Genomic DNA, 21,187 nt, shown 5'->3' on the forward strand with positions numbered 1-21,187 from the left:
AAATTGACCCTTATGACTGGTTTTGTGGTCCAGGCCAGGGTCACATATTAAAAAACAAACAAAAAAAAACGAACAACTAAGAGATTACTATAACTCTTTACAATAATAATGATAAAGTAATGTAAAATTAATAAATAATAATTTCATAATTATTAAAACAGATACATTTATTATTAAAATGAATTTACACATTTAATCAGGTCAGGGTTATTATAGTTAACTAAAAATGTAACTATAAACAGTAAAAAAAATGTGTTACTTATAATTAAATAATGTACTTTAATTGATGTACTTAAATAACTAAAATAGTTATATTTAGTTAAAACTAAAATGTCTACAAGCAAAACTACTAAAAAAATTTTACTAAATAAAATTTAACTAAAATTTAAATGGAAATATACAAATAAAGTATAAATACAAAATTACATGAAAAAATTGAAAATATAAAAATAAAAAATTCATTTTAATAAAAACTATGATAGCATCTCAGTGATACTAAAATAACACTGAATCAGGAACAACTGTACATATTACATAATGTAATAAAGCTGCCTTCACGTGCTATCAGAAATGTCCTATTTTCCACTTATGAATTTGTGATTACGAGCTTGTCGCATTCAAGTGATTGTTGCTGGAAAGAATAAAATGTAGCATCCCATTGGTTGACAATCATATAAACATTCACCGCGCTAAATAGTCAGCTTGCTGACAATTCTGGAAGTTTGGTCAAATACATGCTTATTTCACTGTTTATAAAACATACAATATGCTTCAAATGATTGTTAATATATACAAATATGCACTACTTCAATGACAAGACAAGGTGATGTCGTAGTTGTGGAAAAAAACAAAACAATAAAAAATAGCATTGGTAGCAGCAATCGTTGTCCCCTCCACCCAACTCGGAAACTCAGGTATCAAAATGTTCTCTGAGTTTCCCAGTAGTAAATATGACTTGAGAGGCCGTTCATGTTCGATTTCCGACTAGGAAATTTGTATTTACGATAATTACGATATGTGAAAGCAGCATACAATACACTAACACATAATTTTATAAATTATAAAATACTGTATTTTTTAATGGTTAGAACAATTCAAGCTTGAAGTACCATATTCATGTTTTAGTTTGCAGTCAGTCAATTCGCACCACACTTATGTTTTTAAAGTTAAACAGATTTTAACTTGATGCTTTGTTTTAAAAATGGCATTCATGATGAGAAATGCATACAAAAATGTAAAAAAAAAATGCACAGACTTGTTATAGAATGTAAGCCATTCATAGACTCACTGATTTACTGCAACAACAATGTAATGTCTAACATGATCTTCTTCACTTAGGAGATTTTCTCTAAATAATTTATTCATAAATGATTAATTAGACTAATTACCATAACATTTTTAAATGAGTGACAGCCTAATAAACAAATTCATTAGACCAAATAGTCATATGTAGTATAAGTACAGATCAATTTAAGTGCAGCCAAACACCCAAAGAAACTCATCCTGCTCCAAAGTCAAGGCTGGAAATGACACAATGGGTCAACAAACAGAATAAAACATGGTATTGCATTTAAAAGAAAAAGAAAATTCAGACAGCAAGAGCTGAGTGGCAGCTATGCTTGCAGGTTGCAGGACACTTTAATGGGCAGAGTCTTTGTAGCCACCCAACCATTACTCCCACAGGGCAAGGAATAGTAGCAGTGCATTGTTATTCATGAAATGCTGTGTGTGCTGTGCTACAGATTTAAAACACGGCCAGACACGAGACACAGCTGTAACAGAAGCACCGGGGTTGTGATGAAAAATTAAAAAGAGGGTCATTCATATATCAAAAGATGACTCCCCATTACTGCAGAAGAGAAAAGCCTCAGGCAAACGCATAATGCAACACTAAATGTCTGTCTGTTACATTTGCGCACCCCTAAAGCAGGTTCAGGCCTTTCATCTACTTCTGAGTATGCAGATGACAATGTGAACGGGACAAAGTGAGAAACAAAGTTATAATCTCTAACCCAGTTTGCTCTGGAGAGCGCAAATATTATTCAGGTACTTTAAATCCACATATTACCACTCCTGTTCTGGAAGACATGTTTCCTAATTAATGTGTGAAATGAAAGTGAGGTGTCTGCTGTATTACAAGTTTTAAAGTCTCTTCTGTCCCTTTGGAAAGACAACGATAGGGTATGCGACACAGCCTGGCATACTAATGGATCTCAGAGCAATGACACAATGTCTCCTTTCTGGAACACCATCCCAAAATTTCACTGTCCTGACTTTGACTGTAGCATTAGCATTCCATGTGAGCTCTCTCCTGAGCTTTCTTCTTCAAAGCAAGGGGACAGTCAGTGTTCTGTATCCAGACAGTGGTCTCAATGTCCCACTGTGGCTCTGCACTACCTGATAGACAAGCTCTAAGACTGAAAGATCTCAGACCTGGTCTCTGTCTCTCTGTCTGTCTCTCTTTCTGTCTCTCTCTCTCTCTCTCTCTGTACTGATGCAGCTCAACTGCATGAACATACTACCTACAGATTGTAAGAAATAACAGGACATAGAATGAGAAAAGGAACAAATATTGTCTTTTTTTTTTTTTAATTGAAAAGACGATCACTGATGGCCACCAGCTTTTTGGAATGCTGGTGTTCCTTCCAAGCCTCTTACACTACAAAAGTCAAAAGTTTGATTTCTCTTTACATATTGTAATTTATTCCTGTTATGGCAAAGTTTAACTTTCAGCAGCAATTACTCCAGTCTTCAGTGTCACATGATCCTTCAGAAAACATACAAATATGCTGATTTGAATATTTATTATCACCAATGTTGAAAACAGTTGTTCTATTTTTGCACAAACCACTATATACATATAAGTGTGTGTGTGTGTGTGTGTGTGTTTTAGTATTCTTTCATACATAGAAAGTTCAAAAGAACAGCATTTATGTGAAAACGTGATTTTTTTTTTTTTTTACGTACAAGTCTATGTCACTTTTGATTACTTTAATGCATCATTGATGAATAAAAGTATTAATTTCCAAAACACAGGATTTTATACTAACGAGTGAATGAATGGTGTAGAAAATTCTTCTCTCTGAAATTGCCAATTAAAAGTTACACATTTAATTAAAAGTGACATTTTGAAGTAAAAGACTGCAATAGTATTTTATACATTGTAAAATGTACTATAATAATCTTTATTTTATTTACAACTTTGAAAAATCTTTTTTTTTTAAGTGGATAAGGAGGAATATTAATATTCATGATGAAAACTATACCTGATTAATCAGTGAGACAGCAAGTATATCAGCAGGTAAAGTATGAATAAAATTAGAGGTAGGTGTAAGAATGAGTTATACACTATAAAAAATAAGTGTAATTTTAACTATAAAATTTTGTAAAAACGCTACGGAAAAAAACTGTTAATAGGTTAACAGTAAGTTCCCGTACTATATACAGGGAAAAACTGTAAAATATCTAACCAGACATTTCATGTAATTTTACAGTAAAATGCTGTTAATTTTACAGTTTTTAGAAGTAAAAATAACAAATCAATGTATAATTTACAGTCAAAAACTGTAAACTGTCATTCCCAGAATTCCCTGCATGACACTCCACATTTGAAAGTATTTTGTTTAAATAATCATGTTTTTTTAATGGTTTTTGTTATTAGTTATGTATATTTGGGCTTTATGTTACATCTTCTGATGTTTAATGAAAGTTGAATGCATTATTTAAGTATCATGTGTGTTACCATGATGGTGTTTTGTGTTTGCATGAATGACTCTGTGCACCTTCTATATATTAGTATATACTTCTGCTTGTGGCGAAGCTACTTGTGATGAGCTTTGATTCTTCATGTGGCTTTCTCTTTTACCACCTGCATTATTATGGTGGTTGTCAGTATGTTAAAGGTACAAGACAGATTTTAATAGCAGTGTGCATTGTTGAAGTTACTGGTTTACATTCAAATTTTCTTGTTTGTAAATTACAGTTTTATACTGTACAATTTACAGTTTTTCTGTATTTTTTACAAAATTATTCTGGCAACCACAGCTACATTTTGGAAATTCATCTCCAGGGGCATCACCAAGACGGCCACCAAATGAATCGAATTGCCTTCATTTTTTTTGTAGCAGTAGTAGTAGTAGTAGTAGTAATTTATTGTATCAGTTGCAAAATCTACTGACAAAGCTTGTCAAATGGATAAGGCACAGTCTCGATTTTAAAATCTTTTGTGTTTTAAATAAATCAAAACATTTGCATGTGTAAGTTGTATTTGTAAGTTGATAAACTACCCCTATAAGGGCCAAATGCCATGTAAAAACCTGCATCGGTCAACCACTACAATAATACAGTTTTCTCGAGTTGGAGGGAGGGGGATTTAGCCATCAGATCGAGAATGTGGCCTGCACACATACTTCATGTACAAACCCTCAGCACTGCATCCACCCAGTTATCAGGCACTCCTACTTTACAACAGCATGCCTGAACTCTGAAGGGGCACGGAGGGAGAAAAAATGGGAGAACTTTGCCCCAAGTCAAAGAAATGTGTTATTCCATTCAACACATTGCTAAAGCTGGAGAAGAACTATCACACCATCAGCACTGACCATTACAGCATCCATAAATAATCCATTCCTATCTTTCTAGAGAGTTCATCCGCTCTAATAATCCTAACTCATGCGTGTCTGTTCTGGCTGCTCTCACCAACTGCAGGGATCTGGACTGTCATACGAGACTTAATAAATAACTGCAGGTATGCGCATGGCTTATGTTCACATTTCTCCAGACACTGTTCGAGTAAATATTTAATACCGGGATGTTGCAAAATTCATATTCCTGCACAGAGGAGTGGGATGTTGGATGTGCATTGGCTGCACAAGTGAATGGGAGAGGAATGGGCTGATAGGAGTAAATGAGAGCAGAACTCTGGGTCAGACGCTGTTAAGATAAGACCACACATACTCAGGAGGGATCAGAGCAGCTGAGAGCTTACAGTGAACAGTGATTTGAGTTGAAAGAGAGGTGAAGTGCTGGTAGCCACTGAGGGGGGCCGGCACAGGTGAGAGAAATACGACGGAAATAAGAGAACTGTCTGGTTATCGGTTTGTGTGATTAGATCAGAAAAACTTGTTTAAGAGCAAAGACAGAGACGGATCCTACAAACCCCAAACAAGCTTGCGTGTGACTGTTGGGTATATGGGTGGGCGGGAACAGATTATCCCTCAGAATGTAGATGTTTCTGATAACAGCACATTGCAAAAACACATACTGGGTGTCACTTCACACCTTAATATATAGAATTCACTTTGTATAGGATTTATCTAGATGTTTACATAGTTATCTCATTCAGCCTCACCTTTATGAATGTGTGTCTGTTTTCTGTCTCGGGAGTTTTTAAACTTCATGCCAAGGATCCGCTAATACGATAATCTCTTTCAAGGCATCCACTTGCTGAAACAAAGAAAGGTATATATTTATATGTATTGAGACCCATGTGTGAGACAAACAGTACGGTCTCACAAAGGCAACATTTATGCAAAATTAAGTACATTTGATTTGTATTGTCTGGATTTATATTATGCCAAAACAAAAGAAACTTTTACTGAAACATAATCTTCTTGAGCAATATATATTACATATTATATGTATAGACCTGAAGAGAAACATTTTCAATTCAATTCACATTTGTTCAGCACTTTTCACAATAAAAAACAGAGGATATAGTACCTTATAAAGGTGACCATGGCAAGAAGAAACTAGAAAGATACAACACAAATACAACCTATTCTTAAATGTTTTTTTAAGGAAGGGTAGATAAACACTTAACAAGTTCAAAAATATTTTACCAAACTATGCAGGTTTGTTTTTTTCTTACTGTTATAAAACTATGGGTATCAATAGAACAATCGATTCTTTACTTCTGAGTACCAGTCTTTATAAAGCAACAAAAGACTGTAAAATTCAGTGGTACTTAATTGTTCTGATGGTAAGAAAATTCCTTTTTATAGAGTATACATGTGAGTCTTGAATAAATGTCTATTTATTTTCAATTATTGCAATAAAATTCTAGTTTTAATATTTAATAAAAAAAATAGTTCAAAATAAGTAAAATAATATTTACGTATATTTCATATTACTTAATTATTCCTAATCATTTTTATTTCTATCCAATTTTTTTTATTCCTATTTTTTGACTAATCATACTAAATTAACTTGTTAAACTGCCAGCCCTACTTTGTTTCTTCCTAATAGTTTTTCTTTAAACTATGGTCTATTCTTTGACAGGTGTTTGACTATGTCTGGCAAACGTATGAACCCAGATCAAGTGCCAAACAGACAGTCAAACACAGTGTTTCTAACCTGCATCTGTTCACTGCTTGCCTTTTGCCCTCAAAACAGGTGTTATGTCCAAGGGAGAAGGCCGTACCATGCGCCTGTTGAGTAAAGACAACACAGGCTTGTCTGCCCTGAGGCTGTGCCACACACACAGGGAGAAATCACAGCCACATTTGCACACACACAGAAGATGAATAGACAAAAGCACCAGGACTTACAACACCACCTGCCCCAAACACAAACAGAGCATGATGGGTAGATTAACAAAGACGCCAAGCAGAAGCTGTGAGTGTCAGCAACAGTCTGAGAGAGAGAAACAGAATGCACTCTTGCGTTTAAAAAAAGCAAGATTACGAGCTGAGGATTGGAAAAGAATGCACAGTCTCGATACACATTACAAGTTGCAGTTCTTGTAATGATGCAGTCCAATGAGGCAATTTTTTGTGAGTGAAAACCAGTCATTATAATAGTATCTGCGTGACCAATTTTCGGCCAGTCATGTAATTGAATTGCCCGCGTTAACCGGCAGAAAACTTGGTTTGAAAGTGACCTCTGTGTGAATTATACTTCATACATCACAACAATTTTGACTAGACAACAGAAACTTTTTTGTCCGCGAAATTACGCTAAGGTGATTGCACCTGGTCACGTTTACCATTGTTCGCCAAATTTTTAACAGCAAATTTCTGCCATTTGTAATATCTGAGAACTTTGTTCTCAAAACACTCCTCCAGCCGACACATACAGATAGAACGACAGATGGTTAGAGAGACAGAATTAAATAAGACTCAATTTATAAATCTTAGTCGCTGTGAGTCACCTATAGGCTATTATCAACTCTGTATGTTAGCTTGCTTCACTTGCACTATAGCCATAATAACACTATGCACTATAACTCTTTTTTTCATATGTTAGCTTGCTTCACTTGCACTATAGCCATAATAACACTATGCACTATAACTCTTTTTTTTCTTTTTGCTGTGTAAATTCGTCATATTTTTCAATATAATCTCTTTAAAACAGAACAGTGAATTGCACTTACACTATAAAAGTAAATTGCAGTTTTACGGTTTCAGGTATGTGATTTACTGTTCGCTACTGATGTCACACTGTTATGTGCATGCACTCTACAGTCATTCATAACTCCAGATTAAGGACTCAGCTGAAAGCTGATGATCAGTGTCAAGATACCAACAAAGCCGGTATGGATTGGTTTGGTTTTGTCAACTTGAAACCAACCCTTTAACCCCAAGTTTGTTCAGCTAGCCTCATGATTCAGGCCCCAGAGGAAATGCTATAGTATTGAAAGTGTTTACATAATGAGTTTTGTGAGTGTTTCTATTAAATTCGTTTGCTTTCTTTCTACAATAAGACATTCATTTTTGCTTGAGCTAACGGACGGTAAGATTAGATTAGCAATGGTTAAGACAGAGGAAAACAATATTTACCCACACTTCAGCAGTGTGTGAAATGGAAGAGCTCTGTGTGAATGGATTTTGGACAGCTCATACACAAAACCGAACAAAAGCTTCGTTTAACAGGAACATTCGATTATATCTTAATTAGGATGACCATATTTTAGTTTTTCAAAAAGAGGACAGTAGAGGGCGGGGACAGGGGCGGGGCTTCGCCTAACAGTATAAGTAGCAAGTATTTTTTGTTTGCTTATTTTGTTTTTATAATAAATAAAAATAATACAAATAGACAGAATAGAAAAAATAGGGAATGCTAGTGTTAGAGGGCCATTTTTAATTCAAAATAAAACAAGTCAATAGAACAGAAAAAGAATAGATAATGCAAGTGTTAGGTCATTATTTATAATAAATAAAAAGAAAATAAGTAGAAAGAATAGAGAATGCTAGTGTTAGAGGCTCTTCTTTCTTTATAAATAAAACAAGTAGTTAGAATAGAAATAGAGAGTGCAAATGTTAGAGGTCAAGTTTTTTAATAAAAAAAATCGGAGATAAAATTAGAAGTAGCATTAGAACAGAGGGTGCTAGGGTCAAATAAAGATGAAAGAGATGTGATTTCAGCCGTTTCTTGAAAATATTAAGGACTGCTTGGATTGAGTTGGGCAGGTCATTCCACCAGGAGGGAACAGTTAATGTAGAAGTCCATGAACTTTTTATTATAGGTAGAATGCAAAATGTTACAATATAAGCATTTCAGTCAAATGTAACTTATGCAATATTTCAAACCTTTAACCCATTTGGGAAAATCAACCCATGGCAATTGTTTAAAAGTAGCCCAATTTTGTGGAAAAAACGGACTTCTGACTTGGCAACCCTGCATCCAACAAGAGCTGCAGGAGTCTGATTTGACTGATCACATGTCGAGACTCGAGAATAAGGAGAGATGACTGACAAGACCATGCTGGAGTATTTGCTGCTCAACAGATCCAGGTTATTTTTGAGGAAACAGCGCGCGGTCCAGAAATCCTTCAAATCAACACATCTGCTGTGAAAAATAAAAGACCACACTACCGTAACGATGGAGCTCGCACATGATTACGTTTTCCCACTATTAAACAGGCATGTCATATTACTTGAGAGCACTATAACTTATTTATCTAATTTCATAATTGCAGTAATTATAGTTTTAATATCTTATATTCACCCACAGGTTCCATTATGAAAACAATGCACTGAAAAGGTTAAACGTAACGTAAAGGCAGCAGGGGCTCAGAGTTGACGTCTGCGGCATCGTTGGAGGCCTAGCCGCGTTCAGACAGTAGCGAGTGAACAAACAGCAACACCTTCTCAGCCAGCATTCTTGACATTCTCCTCTATCACTCAAAGACATGTTTATCTTTCTCTCTTTCTTCCAAATTACAGGGTAGAGACGGAGAGAGGGAGGGCTTCAGGTGCTCCAGAACAGCTGGCGAGTTGAAGAGAGAGAGAGAGAGAGAGAGAGAGAGAGAGATGAAAAATGTTAAATATCGTTAGTTATGCGATGACTGATTCTGAAGAAGGGAGATTCTGTGTACACACGGTCATAGATAAACTGGCGTGGCTGCATTGTGGAGACAGAGAATAGCACAGCTTTGTTTCCCAGGGAACATCTGAACACAGTGTGTCAAGCAAACACAGTGCAGTAAACACAAAACAGCACTCAAATACAAATCAAACGTGGAACATCCTCACTGCAGACACCGGCGCGCGAACAAACGTGTATCATTTTCTGTTTTGAAGGTATGTCATTTATCGTGTATAGCCCACATGACCGCACTGTTACCATGCAACAATAGTAGTTCATCTCAATACACAGCTGTTTGACTTGCCTGCATTTATCCACTCGCTGCTCCAAATTCCTCTGCCAAAGCTAGCAGCAGGGAAATAAAGACACTTGTCTTAATGAGTAAATCAATCAGCATCCTTGCCAAGAACTGATACAAATCCAGCCATCAGAGTCTAAGATGATGATGCAAGAAATTTGCCTGAAGCACCGGAGACTGAATTGATGTAAAATATCACTCAAAGACCCAGAATTGAAAAAAATAAAAGCACATCAAGTTAAAATATGGGAAGGGGAGGGGAAAAATTACAGAACATTAAGCCAATGGCTTTAGGAACATTAAAGCATTTATTTTTAGCTTGTGTCCCTGAAGGAAAGACATCCACAAAAACATTAAACGAGACAAAGACACAGAGTTTGATTTCTCACAAAAGTTTATTTTACACTTCAAGATTTCTTGCTTGCAGCGGAAACCTGCAATAGAGCACAAACAAAAAAAATCAGGATTAAGAGAGACAAATCAATCACATCAGTCTGGTTATTCCCCGCACTGTCAGCCCAAAATCCTCAAGAAATTAACAGTGGGGAAACATTCAGGAGCCTTTCAGGTCCTGGACGTGATCTTAGCCAGGAGATTAGAAGCAACATTCGTTTCTACTCCCGACACCGTTTCTGCTCATGCCACCAATGAGAAGCCAAGCATATCAACAGTGCTCTGGAAAGAGTCAGTGCAGACGACACAGCCAAGGCAAGCACAACACAAGAAAATCACGTTAACTCATCTGAATTCAGCTCATTAAGGGGATCAGGCAGAATAAAATGCTGCCATACGGCAGCCCAGCGAGCATGAAATTCAATCGGCTTGTTTATTTCCTCCAGCATCGGATTGGCGCACAGCGGTAGCTCGCAGGGAAAGCGGAGGACCAGCAGAGGGGCGAAAAGCAAGTGAAGGCTTTGGAGGAGATGTGCATGCATTTCCTTTTTGAAGATAGCACTGTGTCTGCGTATTAAATCAAAGCTGCTGCAGTCAAAAACTAACCATGAGGCCTTTTAATAAGTGAAAATAAGTTAATTACATTCAGTACCTGAATCTGCTCTTAGTCACGCTGCATTGTGCAGCAACATCGTTTTAATTCCTTTGAAATTTGATTACACAACTAAGGTGAACAGAATTATCAAATCTGAGAACCACCATCTGTTGTATGGTATCTGACTAACTTTAGAAGCCTGACTTGGAGACTAAATCAATAGCACCTTAAATCCGATTTTTACAAAAATCGATGTTACAAATGCTCAAGTTCACAAATACAGTAATCCGATAACACTTCTTACCTGCCCAGCAATTCTGTCCAGGTCTCTGGTGCCCTGAGGGGTCAGTCTACGCCCACTGGAAAACGGCAACAATTGAGAGTTAGTTGAATTCCAAAATAACACCACCTGCAATAATACAGATCACATATAGTCAAAAGCAGCCTACAGGCAACTCACCCATTGGGGTTTTTCTCCACCATCTTGAGTCCCTCGAGGGCCTGGAGCACTTTACGGGCAACATTTTTGGAGCCCACACTGAAGTGAGAGGGGCACACGCCATTCCTCTTACGCCCGCCATAGATCTTGGTCATAGAGCCCACACCAACACCTCCACGCAGATACAGGTGACGCACTGTGGAGGCTGAGAGGACAGAGAGGGTCAGGAGAACAGATTCCTTCAGGGCAGTGGAGGACAACAGGATGCAGCATGCCAAGAAACACTTCAGCTTTCCTTCTAAAAGAACCAAGGCAAGTCTGTTCAAACTTAACTCGCAGCAAAAATACAGCACACATGGCATAAAATCTGTAATATCAGTTACTAACTACACAAACTCAGCTCTTAATTTTACACAGTGTGTCAAGTGGGAACTTTGTTTCAAGAAAGAAAGTTTAATCAGTTTCTCATCACACAAGAAACTGCGGATACATTAGAGGTCTGCTACCCGACGGGTCCCGAAATACTTTCAGTTTGGGTTCGAGATAAATGTTTAATGAATAGCTTCGGGTTGGGCTCGGGTTTATATATGCAGTAGGCTACGCTGCTTTCATAGACACACGCACACACAGTGCACACGACAGCGACAACACAGCACGGAAACTTTTATTAGTAAAATAGCTTCGACAGGCTACTGACTCGCAACTTTATATTTCTCTGCAATGAGGGGGGTAAAATCACTGTTTTTGAAGTAACTAAGCCTCATTGCTTGTAGAGAGAGGCGCGCAGACGCAGGTTCACACACGCAACTTTCATCCCTCACTCTCTCTCTCGCTAATTCAAATAAATGATATAATTAATTAATTCAAATAAATGCGATCTTACCGCACTGCATCTCTGTGTCTGATTTAAAGCAGGCCGAATGCTAACGAGCCTTAACTGACGAAAATGACCATAATTTGCACGAAGAATTATCGTCTTGTCGTAGCCTATACAACCATTCAAAAACTGGGCAGAATTTATGTGACCGCTGCACCTGATGTTCATAAACGTTCATAACTGGTAAGTGTTTTTTCTTTTGCCTTGTGATCTGTCCAAACCTTAATGATTCTGTTTCTTTACATGTATTTGTTTACTGACCATTGCATGCAATCGTGAAATACAGCATTTTTTTTTTTTTAAATTGTTTAAATTATTCGTTGAGGAAAAAGAAAAAAAGATTTCGGGTTCGGGCTCTAAATGTAACTGTGCCGCTCAGGTCGGGCCGGGTCAGACGATCTCGGGTATAGGCTTCAGTTTAAAGCCCGTGCAGACCTCTATGATACATTAACAGGACAAGGTCATCAATAATGGCACCAGATTCTCAGAGCAAACATGTAAAGACACTAAACTGTCATCATTTTTTCAAATAATGACAGTTTAGTGTCTTTAAATGTAACTTTTTTGCTTAAAGCACAAAGCATTCAAATAGATCACAAAACAAAAGTTGTAACCACGCTCGTGCATACTAGAGAGCAAGCTAAACATGTTTTTGCTCAATCTTACTGCTAAAATCTGCATACGAAAAACACTCATTTGAGTGGTTAAATGCATTTATTGGCCAAAATGCACCATAACAATATATGAATGTAAACGTCCTTAGTCGACAGGAACATTTGGTGGATATTTTGAAGAATTTTGGTAACCAAAACAGTTTTGGTTCCCATTGACTTCCATAATAACGTCAAAAAATGAATACATTTAAGTCAATGGGAACTGAAGCTGTTTGGTAACCAACATTCTTCCAAATATATATAGTTACACAAGGAAAACAATAAATAAAAGTCATACAGAGGTTTGAAACGACATGAAGTTGTGTAAACTATAATTTTCATTTTTAGGTAAAATATCCCTTTAATATTCATTACAAAGATCTATTTCGCTGCATATTTCCCCAATGAATATTGGGATGGGGTTTATATGAATGTATTTTTGAAGGGAACTGACTTTCAATGGCATTTTTCCCTCTGTTCCATAACCACCACCTGCTGTCAGAGAGTGAAATTCAGCCTGTCTGCTGTTTTTGTTTTATTTAGGTTTAGCATAATTTCACAAAGCTAAAGTCAGACCATTCTGTATTTGCTTCAAATGTTGAAATGATACAATTACATTTAAATAAAAAAAAAACTGTTCATGCTATATGTGTGTTGTATGTTTGCATCGTGCAGTGGTTGGTTCTAATTTCAAACAGCATTTTTTTTTAATTATTAAATGTGTTTACTTGTAGTAGCAGCAACTGCAAAAACTGTTTCATGGCCAGGAAAAAAATATTTGTGGCCGAAATTTTCTCAAGTCACCAGCCATTGGCAGATGTGGCAAAAAAATTATAGTTTTAGGCCCTGCTTGCATGTGTAGAAATTAGGACAAAAGTATTGTAATTTCCCTACTGTAGAGTAAGATAAAATTATATACCTGTGAAATACTCTTTATTTTTTTACAATGCAATTATTTTACAATATATGGCTATTACTGTCATAGGAATAGTAATATAAAATTATTATTATATTCTAATTTGTTTGGCTTCCAAATTCATCAGTGAGTGTAATTTAGACTGAGACACTATAGTATTTTAACTAAAAAGAGGATTGAGTCCCCTTTAAACAAGCATAAGTCAATTCACCAGCTGTTTTCTTTGTTTAGTTTGCACACTGAACCCGTGTTGGAGCTCTTAATATTGAACTCTCAAAGTGGCCCAGATAGATGAATTGTGCTCCGATCAGGGTTTTTGAGGCCGATCACCGATCGCAGATCACAGAAAGCAGTATCTGCCGATACCGATCTTTTAAAGCCTTTTTTATAATTTATAACTATTTATATTGATACTCCAATCAGGATTTTTAGACATTTATTCAGGGCCTGAATTTCATTTTTGAAAATGGGGGGAATTCCCCTTATGGCGCTTTTCCACTGCGTGGTACGACTCGGCTCGGCTCAGTATGGTACGGTTCAGCTCGGCACGGTTTGCGTTTCCACTGCACTGTGTGGTGATTTGAAGCCAACTGCGTATTTTGAGAGCGAAAGAGAGAGTGCGCGCGGTGATTCACTCACGCTGTTTGTGAAATTACGTCTCGCACAAGGTTTTCAAATTACTTTATAAGTTATTTAATGAAAAAAGTACCTCACCTTCAGTATTATAATTATTTCACCCGCGCCTAACAGAGACTGAGACGGTGCCGCTGCATGTCGTGCCAAACCTCTCACGGCAGCGTCATCAGCTTGAGATCGGTTTTTTGAGATCGGCCTTTTTAGAGACCGCCGATCGATCATCCCAACGTGATTATCGGCCGATAGTGATCGGTAGCAGATCAATCGGAGCACCCCTACTTTAAAATGTACAAAATTTTCTTCCGGGGGGCTTCCCGGACCCCCCCCTAGACGAACTGAGGTCCACCCACCACAGTCTCACAAAATCCTGTGGGAAACACTGAAATATTTGCAAGATAATTCAATTTTATGCAACAAAACTGGGACCAAAATGGGGACCTATTCCATAGACTGTATTCCATAAAGAAATACTGAATACAAGTCATAATATCACTAGCTTCTTGACAGATGCACATAATTACACATGATTTCCTGATATAAATATATTGCACACACCCAGCAGAAAGCATAAGTGTGGTGCATGGCTCAAGTTAACAGATGCACAGCCAGCATCCTAGTTCTACAGTATGAGTGGTTCTGCTTGGATGGATTTGCACAAAGTGCAATGCATGAAAATCTTAGTTTCGTGCACATCCATGAGCTTTTATAAAACACACATCACACTCACCAGCTCTGATGTAAAACCAGTTCTCATCGCAGGGAGCCAGCTCTTTATGCTTGGCCAGCTTAACAATGTCAACCCAGTCTGGCACCTTTAGCTTCCCCGACCTGTCAAAACACCAGGGTTCAAAATGAGCTTCAGTACACACAGCCAAAACTACTTTATTAAGGTGTCACAAGCTTATAAAAATAAGAATATAATCATTGAACACAAAAGTTTAACTGACTTCTTGAGGAAGGCTGCCAGCGCGCGGACAAACTCCTGCTGGTTGACGTCTTTCACGGTTACACCACCGCCTGGCATCTGAAAACCGTCATTTTAAATTAAAGTCACATACAGGTATTTTACAGTTCTTTCTAACAACAGCAAGTCACATATAAAACGTTTAGCTAGCTAACATAAGTTATATTTGAGGAAGCCTAGAGGCAGCGTAAAATGCAAAAAACAATATTATTGCCTTATTGTTAAAAGTCCAAATATTACGGGTTTTCTTTTTTGCGTAATTGGATGTTCAGAGGCATCGTGTTAGCAACGCGGCTAACGACCGCGTTTATTCTGACGCGGAAAAACATACCATACCACCAAATTCTAGTGACTAAGCAACAAAATATAAGACTAGCGTTTTAGATCATGCAACAATTTATTGTAATTACTACTAATAACGCCTCTTTTTGCAGCTAGGTAAAGGGACACATGTCGAGTACAGCAGGCCTCAATGCGGCTGCATGGGCGCTGCCATTGAACACCGGGAATTCATAGCATGCGATCTCATTTTTAATTGTCAAAAAACTATGCATTTCTGTATCATTTTATTGACAGTCCGGTGTTAGTATGAGTACTGATACATAATAAGTTGATTGTAGGAGCGAAATCGTAGCAAACAATTCTCATAAGTTACTTTATAACCTAGAAAGCTACGGAGTATGATTTACCTTGCTTGTGGACAGCAAAAAGAAGAGGGACATGCAGGGTTTCCTATGCGTGTTAACAGGGGCGAGTCGCGTTTGTTATCGCGAGATTTGAACAAGCTACAGCGATGGAGTTCTGTTCAGCTTCACGAAGTATTATGCCAAATGTAAAAACTTTGCCAGATTGTTTTGTGAACAAAAATATAATAACTATTATGTACATTTAACAGTTATGCAGTTTAGTATAATTTGTGTTCACTTAGGCACACATAAATAAAACATTAAGCTTTGTTTTTCATTTAAGGAAGTTCAGACAAAGTAGCTACGTTTAAATAGTCATTTGAGACAAATTACTAAAACATTTTTTTTATCAATATAAATGGTCTATAACAGAGAGAGTAAATCGCAGTGATGGCAAGTATGCCATTAGCCAGCAAAAACAGTAGCAACTGTTTAAAGCAGGAGGTTGACCCAGAGAAGAATTCTTAATATAGGCTATTATATAAAGAATTCTTCTTTATATAAGCACGTAACTGTATATTGGTATAATTAGGTCCTTGACAACACACTCATGTTCTTATGAAGTGAGTTCAATTTGGCAAATTTGATCCACAATTGGCTAATATGTCCTAATATTGGCTAATATGAGTTAATTTTAGGTTGTGATTCAACTGAACTGTTCTTTGTGGACCAGTCATTGTACTAAATCTTGTGGTTATGGATTAACACTTTGGCCACATGCACACTGCAAAGCTTTGGAAGTGAAGGGCATTGATATTCAGCGTATGGTGAAAAGATATAGTGATGATGGCTATAGCAACAAGAAACGCATGGGTTCCAAAGTTCAGCTATTTTTGAACAAACTAAAGTTAGTATTAGAGTGGTTTTCATTATCAAAATACATGTGAGTGCATGTAAGTCTGTAATTTTTTCCCAGCTGTTTCTGAAGGAAGTTTCTCATTTCAGGTATAGTGAGAGCTAAACAAATGCCTATGATTTTCAACAGACCAATTAAGGTTTGTTTGTTTTTTGCTTTTTTTGCTTTTTTATGTGTATGATTTCATGCAGTGAGGTAGAAGCTTTTTCCACTATAAAGAACCTTATGTGGTTCCATGAATGTTCTTCATGGAACCATCAATGCCAATAAAGAACCATTATTAGTAGAAGAACCATTTTGGGTTTCACAAAGAATTTTTCAGTGAACAGTTCTTCAAAGTAAAACATTTTTGTGAAATGGTGAAATTTTTTGTCAAAGCCATTTTTAATCATCTTAAGAAGCTTCTGTGCAATGGATCATGGATTCTTCAGGGAACAATAAATGCCATAAATAACCATTATTTAAACCATACCATTATTTTTAATACTCATTAAAAATAACCACATATTAACCACATATAAGCGTGTATATGACTTCCACACACCTTTTGCCATGTCTATTAGCTGCAGCCTGCATGCAGGTGGGACACTGATCAATTCACAGTATGCCCACCACTGCATCCATCACTTTAGACCATGGGTGCCCAATCCTGTTCCAGGAGATCTACCTCCCTGCAAAGTTCAGCTCCAACCCTGATCAAACACACAGGATTGGGCACCCCAGCTTTAGACCAAGAGTGTCTAATCCTGCTCCTGGAGGGCTGATGTCCTGCAGAGAATGACTTCAATACACCTGCCTGGAAGTTTAGTCAGTTAGTTTGCTATTAGCTAGTTCAGGTGTGCTTAATTAGGGATGTGGCTAAACTTTGCAGGACAGTGGCCCCCCAGGAACAGGTTTGAACACCCCTGATATAGCCCTCCATATGGACACTTTTCATATTTCCAGGGTTCTCAGAAACAGAAGTTGTCATAGTCGGGTAAACTTGTAATGTAATTTTTGAGTTCCCATTTGCTTTAATAGCAAAAGACAAAATCCACAATAACATTTCTGTGACTTTCCTAAAGAGAGCAAAAAATAGAGATAGATTACATTCATCAGAAGAAAGATGTCAAATTTTCTCTCTGTCACTTCCTTAGCTGTTGTTTTAGAAACAAACAGCAACCCATTTTCTTAATGTCAAGGTAAGAAAACACAAAGCATAGTGTTATAAATGTACGCTATTTTTTAAAGGATAATATAAAATAAAATAGATTTACTATGTTAATAACCATTGAAACATGTCATCAAAAGGCATATTGTGCTGGGGGTCAGTGACCCACATTTGATATTTAAACTGTTTAAAACACTGGTTAAATCAGAGGTCTTCAACCCTGCTCCTGGGAACCCACTGTGCTGCAAAGTTTATTTTCAACCTGCCTGTGTATTTTCAAGTGATCCTGAAGAGCTTGATTAGCTGCTTTATATGTGTGTTTGATTGGCTGAAACTAAACTCTGCAGGACATTGGGTTCACAGGAGCAGGATTGACGACCTCTGGGTTAAACTATTTATTTTTTCATCATGTGACTTTTTCTTATTTAGGGCCATGAATGTACATGCAAACTTTTGACACATAAATGTGTTTCGGAAAGGCTGTATACATTTTGGTGACAACGATTGTGTTAGAGGTCAAACTGACCCCCATTGGTTTCTATGCAATTTACAAAAATCTACTGAAAAACAGCAAAGAGTCGGGTAAAAAACCTTTACCGTAGCTTGTCAAAGACTAAAACATAAAATACATCAAAACTTTAGACATTTAAGACTTGAAGGTTATTCAAAGAATCTTCAATCACTTCAGTCTTCTTTATTCACTTTATTCAGACTCTTCATTCAGTCCTCTGAATCTTCTATTTCTTCATCTATTTGAGTTTCACAGTCAACAATCTGTAAAATTATGTTTTTGGTTGTTAGTTTTCTGGCTCCCTATTACAAGTCTGTTGCAGCATTGAAAGTAAGTGAGAAACCCATTTTTCCCTCACAAGGGTTTGTGAACCAGACAAAACAGTAAGGCAGAAATAAATACTATTTATAATTAGTACAAATAATGTTAGTTATTATTTGCACACTACGGTGCAAATAGTCACTACTATTAGTTGGTCTACAAGTATGTGGGTCAAATTCACCACTAACACAAAGGGACTATTTTTTAACAACAGGAGTTCATATTTTATATTCTTTGTCTCTGACAAGCTGTAACAGAGGTTATACATTTTAACATGACGTGAGTGTTTTTCATAGAGTTGATTTTTGGCAAATTGCATGGAAACCAAAGGGGGTAATTTTGACCCCCAGCACCAATAGTGTGCCCTTATATTCAAAACAACAGGAGGTCCAGAATACTTTCCTAACCTCAAGACTGTCTTGTGAAGGTCATGTTGTGTATTAGTACAACTTTTTTTTTTTTTTTGCTTAAAGAAAAGCAATGAAGCTGCTTTATTGAACCTTGGTAGAAATCTATCATTTCATACCCTGCTGAGAACTGAATTAGTTCATGTGCATCAACACCTAAACTCCCAAACAGATAAGCTCTTCATCTCCCCTTCATTCTTCTTTCTACCCAATCATTCTTGCCATATCTGTTTACTTTAGAGACCTGGCTTGCGCAAATCGGTGCTGGTGTGTGTCTGTCTCAGACTGTGCATATCTAAAAGTGTATATGTGAGCTGAGTCTTTATGTGTTCCTGAATGAAACTGATGTAGCCTATATTTATGGTGGCGAGGCTGCCCTTTGAACTGGCCATATGGAATAGGCAATTTTGCTCACACATTTAAATTGATAAGCACACACTGTACTAAAGGGAGAAGTTGTGGTAAAAACTGTTTATTATTATATGTTCGCTCTGTCCATCAGCACACTTGAGACCCACGGAGCGCGTGACAGCATTGGGTGACGGAGGAAACTCTGAGCTGACAGATTCGTATTTATCTTCGCGTCCAATTACGGTATTTCAACAACTTGTTTCTCTCATCTTTTATTCAACTGTAAACGTGCTGTTTTTTTAATTAACACATTTCCTGTTCTTTTCGTCAGTGGAGGGCCGTGAATCCGCGAGTGTTTGTGTGTCGTTGGGCTCATAGTTGATTAGTCGGAGAAATTAATTGTGCGGAGAGTGAAGTGCAGAAGAGTGAGACGACTTCTAACTTTTACACCATAAATTATTTAAACTAATCAATTTGTATGAGTGGGGAAAACAATGAAAGAAGAGCAGACTCAGCGGCCCAGCCCGCGCTTGTGAGGCTAGCCTACTATGAAGCACTCACGGGCTTTCTCCGACTGATTACTGTCAGTGGCTGTTGAAAAGGTCAAACTCATTATGATAAATAAACAGGTGGCATATTGAAGCGTTTCGGGGTATATTTTAACAGCTTTTTTTTTAATCGCAAATATATATTTTCCATTGTCTGGGCACAAAATGAAATAACCTGTCTATCAGAGCAGTGACGCAAGTAACCTACGTGATTGGGTTGTCGTAGCGGCTGTTGATACGTGCGTGACTTTTCAGGCTTTTCCACGCTGTAGTTTGCTATAGCTGTATGGATGCACTGTCACAACAATCTCCGCTAAACCTTTCAATGTGTAAACCACAAAAGCCATGAGGAATCTTGTGTTTTATTGTCTTCCTGTATCCAGCTCTCTGTCTTAAACCCATACGTGGGTCAAATATGGTATTCATTTTATTATTATTATAATTATTAATTTATTTTTTCAGTAACCATCGGGCATTGTCTGGTGATGAAAAAAAATCGTATTATCCCTTTCGCACGTGAGTTTAAAGTCCGCATGAAATCAAAATTGACTTTATTTACTTTACTAGCGCACATTGCTAGTAATGATGTGAACTATTAATCTGTGCAAGTTAATCCGCTGAAAAAAATTGTTTGTCTTCGTAATCTTTAATCAAAATCTGAACATTTACTTCTGCTCTGGAATGGCATTCCTTTTCTGATGACGTCAGTTTGACGGCTAGGGCAGAATATCCTTAAACACACTCTTCCAACCGGTAGATTGCTATGAGTGAGAGACAGAGAGGAGGAGCGCAAACATAAAACCATGCCCTCTATTCAATATTCCGTTTCAGCTGGAAATACGTCACTACACTGAAATAAAGTCGGCAGCAACTTCCGGTTCACGCGGACTTTAAAATATTCTAGCTGAGCCACCAGGGTGAGTTTTTTTAGGCGACCGTTATTTTAAAATGTATCGCCTTATTGTTTCCATGGCGACGCGTCCTGCTTGTGATGTGACACAACGCAGCCACAATAGATCTGTATGACACATGGATCGCTTTTATTTCGTTTTTCCTGTTTTATTCAAAATATTCAAAAACATGCTCACTATATTATGAAATATCTGATATTCCGATTCTGAAATATGTGCAATTAAATCTATTTGGTAGTTTAAACACTTTTATATCGACCGTGTTAGTTGATCTATACCGGGTGATGGGCGCCATGTTAGTTCGCGCTGAATCCGAGCTGTGGGATTTACAACACGCAAATTCATCCTCTCCTCCCGAAACACGTTAAA

General features: G+C 37.2%; 1 protein-coding gene across 1 annotated transcript; it reads right to left on the reverse strand.

The window, feature by feature from the left end:
• Positions 1 to 9,980: 9,980 nt before the first annotated feature.
• Positions 9,981 to 15,859, reverse strand: LOC107657656 (40S ribosomal protein S19-like). Its single transcript, XM_016445815.1, has 6 exons — positions 15,767 to 15,859; positions 15,061 to 15,137; positions 14,841 to 14,941; positions 11,053 to 11,236; positions 10,897 to 10,951; positions 9,981 to 10,038 (listed from the first exon to the last, which is right to left on the reverse strand). Exons 1-6 carry the CDS (start codon positions 15,797 to 15,799, stop codon positions 10,012 to 10,014), a joined length of 477 nt encoding a protein of 158 aa, XP_016301301.1. The 5' UTR covers positions 15,800 to 15,859; the 3' UTR covers positions 9,981 to 10,011.
• Between the last annotated feature and the right edge of the window lie 5,328 nt (positions 15,860 to 21,187).

The sequence above is a fragment of the Sinocyclocheilus anshuiensis genome, unplaced genomic scaffold, assembly GCF_001515605.1.
Source record: "Sinocyclocheilus anshuiensis isolate Anshui unplaced genomic scaffold, SAMN03320099.WGS_v1.1 scaffold43, whole genome shotgun sequence".
Taxonomy (NCBI): domain Eukaryota; kingdom Metazoa; phylum Chordata; class Actinopteri; order Cypriniformes; family Cyprinidae; genus Sinocyclocheilus; species Sinocyclocheilus anshuiensis.

Bases quoted from the DNA above. Each gene is read 5' to 3' on its own strand.
- LOC107657656 (XM_016445815.1), bottom strand. From the start codon at position 15,799: ATGTCCCTCTTCTTTTTGCTGTCCACAAGCAAG. The intron at 14,942-15,060 runs GTCAGTTAAACT...GTGTTTTGACAG, and splicing joins CTGGCAGCCTTCCTCAAGAA to GTCGGGGAAGCTAAAGGTGC. The intron at 11,237-14,840 runs GTGAGTGTGATG...CTGTCCTCTCAG, and splicing joins CTGGTTTTACATCAGAGCTG to CCTCCACAGTGCGTCACCTG.